The following is a 9574-nucleotide window of genomic DNA, read 5'->3' on the forward strand; positions in this document are numbered from 1 at the left end:
TAGATATATTATGCATAATGTCAAGGCTACTAAGTTTTTGAGAGTAAGTCACCTTAAAAAGAAATCATTTAAGACTCTTGATTCACTATGCATTCAAGCCATTTCTTTCCAAACCAAATGATTTGGACCAATTGACCATTTGCAAGAATTTACCTATGATTTTGCTAAATGAATGTGAGAGTTGGATGATTTGTTTGTTTGTGGATCCATGATGATGAGTGTAGAGATCAAATGAGTTAAGATAGGCCTAGAGAAGTTAGAGTTGGAAAAAGTCATTGCTGCTATTTGATATGATTGTGCAACGATATCATGTTGAAGTCTAAGAAGAGTTTCTTTTGGTGATGAGTCCCCACCTTCAAACTTCTCCCCTTTTAACATTTCTTGAAAATTTACTTGTGGATAAGTAAATGACTAGTGTGGGGGAGTTGATATCTTCATGATTTGCATTGTTTTAACCATTCATTCTTGCATATGTTGATCATTTAGGATAACATTTAGACATGTTTAGGTTGCATTGCACTACATATGTCCTTATCAGGTGATGGAGATTTCAAATGGTGACTTTGGAGCATCTAGAGATGGTTTGGAGGCTAGATTGATGATTTTCGAGCATGAGACGAGATGATCAAGTGTCCCAGCGGCTTTGTGACGTCCCAGCGGCCTTATGACCCCATCAAGAAGCCGCTGCAAGCGCTTGAGGAACGGAGACTAAGTGTGGGAGCAGCCTTGCGCAGCGGTGTGCTGAAGCCGCTGGGAAAACACCCCACTCCCTGTCGCATATGTACTTGTTGCAGCGGCCTGATACGAAGACTGCAAGAAGCCGCTGTGAGGGCGGTCTGACTTAGCCGCTGCGAGTATAGAAAGTCAACATTTCCAAGTTTGACCAGATATTTACCCATTTGTATTTGGGTTAATCCAAGTTTGTTGGGTTAACCTGGTTCGATTTTAAGCTACTATAAATGTTTCTCAGACCTAATTTTAGGATCTCATCTTGTTTTCTATCTAATCAAAAAGAACCTTTAGGTAAAAGATCTAATCTTGATCATTATCTTGTGTGATTGCTTAGTTATATTGATCACCAATCATGATTAACACTAAATCATCATTGATTCTTGGGTTTATCATGAAGATTAGTGAGTAGTCATCTTTGGATTCATGGGTTAGAGAGACTAAGGGTGATTAAGCTAGATCTAAGGTGTTTTAGTATAGATCCATCTTGTTCCTTGCTAGTAGAGTGCTTTATTGCAATTTTAGAGTTGGCCTCTCTAAAGTTGAGCTCTAGGAATTTCATACCCGAAAGATGTTTGATAAAATGCCTGAACCAACTCTCCTAAGGTTTTAACATTCTTTACCAAAGAGATTTGATGTTAAAGGTGTTAAGATGGCTAATGGACTTGAAATTAATGATTGCTTAGATAATATTCAACCAAAGAAATTTGATGCTTGAATTATCTTAGTCAATGAGCATTCATCTAGAGATAGAGTTTATTTAGGATTGTGTCTAGGTCTAACGTTGATAGATTGATTGAAAGGTACCACCTTTAGATTGAAACTTGATCACCCAAGGTCAGTTACCTTAGTCCATGAGTTCTTCCATTTCATAAGAAAGGAAAACTTTGTTCTTTATTGCATTTTAGTAGTATTCTAGTTCAAAATCATCTCACCAATTGATATCATTTAGATTAAGCATGGTCTTGCATTCCCTTTACTTTAGAATCACTTAGAACTGGTTTGACATCTTTTATACTATAACATTTGATTAAGAGCCTTGAAAACTCTTAACATCAACTTCAACATATCATGCCTTGATTCGGATATCATGCCTTGAAAACTCTTAGCATCACTTTGGGGAAAGGGAAACTTGAAAACTTAGTCTCCAAAAATATCGCCCTCAGAGCCCTAAAAAAAAACCTAAAAAACTTGATTACAGCTACATAAGTGTATGTCATCATCCTCAACTAAAAATATAAATGTAACTTGAAAACCACATAAGCATATTACCACATACTTGACTTTTCATTATATCTTAAGGATCAAAGCTACATAAGTGTATGTACCGCTACATAAGATCCTTGGCTAAGAACGGCTGATCGACTAGAGTTGCATTTCAAAATAAAAAAAATCATACGAAAGTTTTGTAGAGTAAAACTCATTAAAATAAAGTCATGAATATAATCATAAACATGATTCATATTAGACTAAACATAAACAAGTCTCCATGTATCTCTGCTTTCACCGGTTGCATACTCCAAATAGAGAACCTTATTCTCTTCCTCTCTATAAGACAGGTTTTTTTTGATGATTTGCAGGATCTTTCTTGAGATGGTTAATAGAGGCTTTGTGTAAAAGAGATTACACCCTTATAGTAGGCAAAGAGTATAGAACCTCCCGAAGCTGACTACAACTAAACTCGTGATGGTTCTCTGTTAGACAATTCTTGTGGAAAAGAATCTTGTCACGCGATTAACCACTCTTCCTAATCACATCTGCCACAACGTGTATTGCTTATACAATCTTTGATCTTCTCTTATTAGAATTTGACATAGAAGATGAGGGGCCAACATTCCTTGATTCAGATGTAATATCAATTTCTTGAGTAGGGATATCATGCCTTGGTTCAGCTCCAACATCAGTTCCTTGAATAGGGATATCATGCCTTGATTCGGCATCAACTTCAACATACGCATCATCCACATGATACGAGTACTTTGTATCTAAAACCTCTTCACCTTGTTGAGCAGTCCGACTTCACATCCACTAATATAAACCGTCCCAACGACATTCTCCATCAAATCTATGTTTGGTACCTGTTTATATTTTATTTCTCTAGTACCATGCCACTTCTGAAACAAGGAGAACACAATTCAAACTTTAGTGTAAAAAGACTTACACAGCTAGTTCATTAGTCAAACACAATCTAGATAACAGTACTTTCATGAACTTAGTGTTCAAACAATCAAATACATCAGTGTAAACAGTCTGATACAGAACCAATGAACTGAACACAATAAAACGTTAAATGCTGTATTGATATAAGAAGTGATAACATAGTGAAAAAAAAACTGAACCAGTGAATCTAAAGGGATCATAGAACTTGTTCCTTACATTGCTCGCTCCATCATTCCTCACTCATGTTAGATGAATCCAGTTGTATCAAAACCAAGTCATGTTCTGTTCCGACTCAACTTCTTATAAGATTTATATTGCTTCTTGCAAGTCTTGAATTTGTTCCCAAATTTTCTTCATGAAAGTCTCCTAGCCTCATTAACCATTTGTTTTCTTATGTTCCCTTTCTGTTTCTCATCAAGTCTTTGGTTGAAGAAAGAAACGTGTTTGTTAGTTATTCCATGTAAGATACTTAGTTAAAACACACAAACATTTACCAACTATCTTAGTTAAAGATACATATATTAAAAGTTTAGAGAGGAAAATACTCACATCAGTATCATGGATGGATGCAACTGTTTCTCTTTAAAAGTGTCAGCAACTGGAAAGTAGAATAAACAGATACTTCCTCCGTTCCTAAAAGATTCATGTTTTAGAATTTTCATATTTTTTAATAAAACATATTAAAACTTAGCTATAAATGCATAGTTTTTTGTAATTTTATGTTTCTTATATTTTAAAACCAATAGGATTTAAAAAAATGCAATTAATGTTCTTAAACTTCACAATTTTTCATTATTAATTGATAAAAATTACATTGAAAATATAAATATGTATCTTTTTAAAACATAATTTTTCTCTAGAATATGGATCTTTTAGGAACGGAAGAAGTACATAAGAATTGGCTAAGAGTAAACATCTTCAAAGTAAACAAGCCAAACATCTAAGAACATAACACAATAAAACATAAACCTTCGACCATAATAATGAATAAAACGATTCTACGTTCATAACAAAAAAGAAAACTACAGAACTGAATTCTATAACGTCTAATCTCACATGTGCTCACTGACAAAAGCTTTGAGATGTTTAAACGAAGATCCTCCTTCCTTCACAGTCTCCGCCGCTAAATCTCTCCACCTCGCCGCGTTTCCTCTAAACTCCTCCGACTTCTCCTCCATCACTTCCTCAATGCACCGCCGTATCTCCCCACTCTCCACCACAACCTCTGCATCTTCTTTCTTTTCCATCACTCTCACACCTGTCCTCCAACACTCTTCTAGAAGCTTTGCATTCGTCATCTGATCAGTCCACTGTGGAAACGCAACCACCGGAACTCCCGCCACCAAACTCTCCAGCGACGAATTCCACCCGCAATGCGTCACAAAACAACCTATCGATCTATGCTTCAAAACCCTAAACTGATCGCACCAAGAAACCACCATTCCTATCTCATCCAGCTCTTCTCTGAAACTTCTTGTGCTCTCCTCTTCGTTCTCTTCCCTATCTTCTTTACTTGTGTACAACTTATCCGTAATCACCCACAAAAACGGCCTCCGACAATGTATCAACGCCTTGCAGAGCTCCACAATCTGTTTCTTTCTCAACACGGCAAGTGTTCCAAAAGAAATATACAACACGGTTGAATCCGTTTTTGTATCCAACCACTGTATGTATTCAGCGCCTCTCTCGGAGTCGGTCCTAGATGTTATCAGTGGACCGATGGGCAGAATCTTGAAATTATCAAGAACCGAGCTAAAAGCTTCTTGTTCAAGCTCTTGGAAACTATTGACAAGGATCTTAGGGTTTTCCTCTTGCTTCAGCGCCTCTATCTGTTCTCGAAACGCCGGTAGGAGAAACGAGTATGTGTTTGCAGGGACGATGAACGTGGGAAGATCACGGAGACGGAACTGTGGCAACGAGGGTAACTTAATAGAACCAGAAGGGTCGTTATTAGCCATCTCTGAGATTGCATCTGCGTAGCCGTTAAAGTAGTGATAGAAGATGGAGAAGACAGTTACGGGCTGGACCCAGAGAAGAGCAGACGGGATGTGAAACTCACGCACCAGCTCAGCGACCCAAGTGAGGAGGATGGTGTACACCACGCAGGTAAAAGGCCGGTTTTGACGCCGGTTATCTTCGATTAGTTCGGTTAAGGTTTCTCTGCCGCGTCTTTTCATCTCAGACATGTAACGTCCTGCAGTGTCTTGGCGAGCTTTGTCCGAGGAAGTGGAGGACTTGAAGCCGTCATCGTGGCCATCAGAGTAAGTGGCGAAGATTAGGTTTTCAGGGACGTTTTCTTTGGAGAACATACGGTGGTTATAGGCGGAGATAGGGGCAGCGAAGGTGACTCTAACTCCGGCTATTGTTCCGGCGAGGCGCTTGGCGAGCTCGAGAGATGGGTTGATGTGGCCTTGTGCTGGAAATGTCACGAACAGAAAGTGTGGTCCGGTTAGTGATTTTGGTGAATCATTATTGTTATCCATTTTCTTATATTTTTGGTGTTGTAGTTAATGGAAAGACACTATACCAGTTTAGACTTATATAGAGATTATACCGACACAGATCTAAGTGATAAAAAGTATACTGTGAAAAAGGGACAACCCCACTGAGTGCATTGGACAGCTCAATTTTGTGACGTTAGTGATGACGAAAACTCTCAAAGATAGTGTGGATTCAGTGGAGGCAAGTAGATGACAATTTGTCCTGTCCTACTAACTTATTGATATAAAACGAACGTGAACATTCAACTTAAAATAATATAAATACATTTTTGTAAACATTATATGACAATATTTTTCAATCCTCTAAAAAGACAGAATTGGAATCTAGTATAACCAAACTACAACCCTTTACTTTGAGAAATCAAAACACCGTAGAAGTTACCGGAGAAGTTATTTTGCAACTGATAACATAATATGCGGCGGTCACGAAGAATATGATACGTCGTAATATGTGATGCGATAATTATTAGCCGAGATATGAAAAACCAAAAGAAACTGTTACACATGTTGTTTTTAATACCAACCAATTTTATATGCATTTTCTTTATCAACAACTCCGCCTACTTGTAACACTTTTTCGCTACCGAGCATTTATGCCAGTATGAATTATTTATTCTAGAGGAAGAACATCATCGTGGATAAAAATTTGGACATGAATCTTTATCCCTGAATAATCTGGTATATTTGGAATGTCCGGAATGATAAACTATTTAGGACATAGATAAAGACCCTTTGGAATTTGTCAGATATGCAGAAAGTGAATGTCAAGCTTTATTCAATGCAAATGAATCAGTATCCTTATCTTTGCATGAGCATTGTACTGACGAGATACAAATCTTAAGCTTGAGTAATATCTGTATGGTAGATGGTTCATGGACCTCTACATCTCAGTTCAGTGGATGTGGATGGACTAGGATGCATAGTTTAGGCAAGATTCAACTCATGGAGACACATAACTTAAAGACGGCGACATGCTACTTTGCATACATAATTAGAAGCACTGAGATGTCTATGGAAACATGTTTCAACATTCCGCATGGCCAGAGCTTTGAGACAAATTGCAAATATCTAATAGCAACGATAAATGAACCTTAAACTTGGCCATGTTCTGCAACAAAATTAGAGGCGATACAAATTCTTCAGATATGTTTTCAAGAATTCCGGAAATCTCACATCCCAAGAGCGCAAAATGGAATTAACGATTCTTTAGCGAGGTCTGAACGATCTTAAAAATTAAAATTGACTGAGATAGTTCTAAAAATGATTCTTTAGAAAAAATACAAAATTGACTGAGATCGTCTTAAAAGCGATTTTTACATAAATTTTGGACAAAAAGTAAATTTCATTTTATGAATGTCTATTTTGATAGTTCCAGTTTAGGTTTCAACTAATCTGGTAATAAAAATCTCTAGGAACTCAATTTGCGCAAACATAGTTTTTTGCTATTAATATTCTAAATACTGGATTTTAATTTTTCAAATTTACAAATTTTGAATTTTATTTAATGTAGATTGCGTTATGTATGCTTTGGTGGAGTTATTTTAAGTCACTACAAGAAAATACTAGTATAGCAACACTAAAAAATTATTGCAAAAAGTCGATATTTTGTTGCAAACATAGTAATTGTAACGAAGTCTCAACATGTTTTATTTTGTTGCTGATTGAGTGTTGCAAAATCATATTTGTTGCATGAATATTGCAAAATTTGCAATAAATTATGTTCTTGTTATATGTGTTGTATTAATGTGATGAAAAAAATGTAGCAAACTTAAAGTAATATTACAACATCTGTTTGCTACTCCACGTCATTGTAAATCATCGCTACAAAACACATAGAAAGCACTGCTGCAAATTTCTAACAACTATTTTTAAGATCTCTTTCGACTATAAATATATATTGTAGATATTTTGTAACAATAATAGAAAAAAAAATGTTTAAAAATATTATATGAAACCATTTCCTTATTTAATTGTTACGACAAATTATAGTCCAATGCGATGTACGGTTGAATTGTTTATTTTGTAATGTGCATTGGGTTTTTTTCACGGGTACAATTTTTGTTTTTAATTTTTTGACTTGATTAATTAAAATCATTATAAGCTGGTTAGTTGAATACAAATCATATTAAACTGATTATTAGATAGATTTTGTGACAGCTAAAATAACTATATTTTAAAAAATCAAAGACAAAACCACCAAACAAGTTATAATAACTTAAAAAATTCACACTAAATAAATATAAAATACAAAAAATGAGAGATTATTTTTCACACCGACAAAATTCTTTTCCTTATTTGCTCTATTTCTTCAAGCTTATATATCCTTTTTGATGAATGCTGCTCTTGAAAGATCTTTTTTTAAAGATAGCAGAAAATCCACCATTGATTAGAATGACTGCTGAGCATAAGAAGAATGTAATTAAGAAAAATAATTTATAAGTAACTGAAAAGAAATAATTATAAGCCTCAAAGACATACCTGGTATTTTGCACTCAAACACACCTAATGTCTGATCTCACAGACTTTTTGACGACTAAACATAAATTAACTGAAATAATCTGACTCAAGTAAAAGCTATAAAACACAGGTTTGTGTATTATCTTGATCTGAGAACATATACCAACAAACACACGCCTGATCCTTATACTCGTCCAGTGAAATTGAAAATGCTATAGTAAATATAGAAACGTATGTGTGTGGCTTATAACTATAGATAGATATTTGGGCTCTGTGTTAGTTTGTATTCCAGAGAAAGCTTGGAATATATATAGAGACAGAGAAAGCAGAATGCCATATATATAAATGTACAAGCGTATATCTAATCGTATATATTTTTTAAATGTAATCGTGAGAAATATTTGATCCAGATTTGTACTTATCTAAAGAAGATTCTGAATTGTTAGATAACTGAAATATCAAGAAGGAGGTTATTAGTTTGATTAGAATATTTGTTCTAGTTTTAAATATTTCAAATGAAAATTAAACGTGGAATTAGGCTATGCAATATTCTTTTCTCAGTTGTGGATATGCACAAAACCTAATCATTATGAAAATATGTATTGAGCTGAATCAAATGGATATAAACTAGACTAAAAACCATTCATCAATCTCAAATCATACTTAGGTTTTTAAGAAAAAGTTTAGTATAGCAAGCCAAAACCATTTAATTTATATAATACGTATTTACCAACACCTGAACCAAATAAAAACAAAACTAACCACAAGTTCTGATTAAGAGTTACAAAATCCAAAATATAAAATTGTCACACTGGTCATAAGAGTTCTTCTAAATTGTTGCATACTTGTCACATGTTTTTAACGCAAAAGAATGTCAACTCATTATCGTTGAATAGTTATCACAAATTTACAACATATGTTCATATGTAAAAAAACATATTGCAAATTAGCAATATATTTTGCAACAAACCATTTTGTTATGATTTTGAAATAAAAATGTGATAAAATTGTGATGTGTGGTCATCATTACAAAATATTTGCAAAAATTGTTGCAAATTTTTAACAAAAAATAAAAGTTGCAAAATTATGTTGCATTATCCAACTATTCTTATAGTGAGTGTTCATATTATTTCTGTGTTATAATATTTTTGTTAAAAATGGACAGATTGTCAAATACTCAAAATAATTCCAATTTTATCAATACTATAATTTTCAAAAATCTTTCTTTTTACTTGGGAAGTTCGAGGTTTCTTTACGGAAGGAAAAAACAAGGAAATCAATTAGAGATCTTTATAATGTCAAAGTTAATGAATTATGCTTTAATAAAAAGAATTTTTATGATTTTAAGTTTTTAACTTTGCAACTACATTTTTTTGGCTGATGATTCTTTTCTTGAGAAACATATTATGTTAATTTACTAGGGATGTTGTTAACAATGAACATGTCAAGTTAAAATATTATAGCTCAGAATTTTAAAATAAATACTTATACATTCCATTTCTAATTTATGTTTCTCAGATATTAAACCACCACTTGCAAACATTTAATTTGTACTCCCTCAATTTCATATTAAGTGTCGCCTTGTCTTTTAAATTATGTTTCATTATAAGTGTCATCTTACATTTTCAATGAAAATATAAGATAAACTTTCCAACTTTTATTTTTATTTTTAATTCATTAATTAATAAAATCAAACAAAATCTATACTAAATAGGGGTAAAACAGAA

At 33.9% G+C, this 9574-nt stretch overlaps 1 protein-coding gene across 1 annotated transcript; it reads right to left on the reverse strand.

Moving 5' to 3' along the window:
* Nucleotides 1-2001: 2001 nt before the first annotated feature.
* LOC106407412 (UDP-glycosyltransferase 75D1-like) lies at nucleotides 2002-5414 on the reverse strand. Its single transcript, XM_013848269.3, has 3 exons — nucleotides 3946-5414; nucleotides 3439-3487; nucleotides 2002-3309 (listed from the first exon to the last, which is right to left on the reverse strand). The coding sequence occupies exons 1-2, from the start codon at nucleotides 5370-5372 to the stop codon at nucleotides 3481-3483; spliced, it is 1434 nt and encodes a 477-aa protein (XP_013703723.1). The 5' UTR covers nucleotides 5373-5414; the 3' UTR covers nucleotides 2002-3309; nucleotides 3439-3480.
* Nucleotides 5415-9574: the final 4160 nt, after the last annotated feature.

This window comes from Brassica napus, chromosome C8 (genome assembly GCF_020379485.1).
Source record: "Brassica napus cultivar Da-Ae chromosome C8, Da-Ae, whole genome shotgun sequence".
NCBI classification, from domain to species: Eukaryota; Viridiplantae; Streptophyta; class Magnoliopsida; order Brassicales; family Brassicaceae; genus Brassica; species Brassica napus.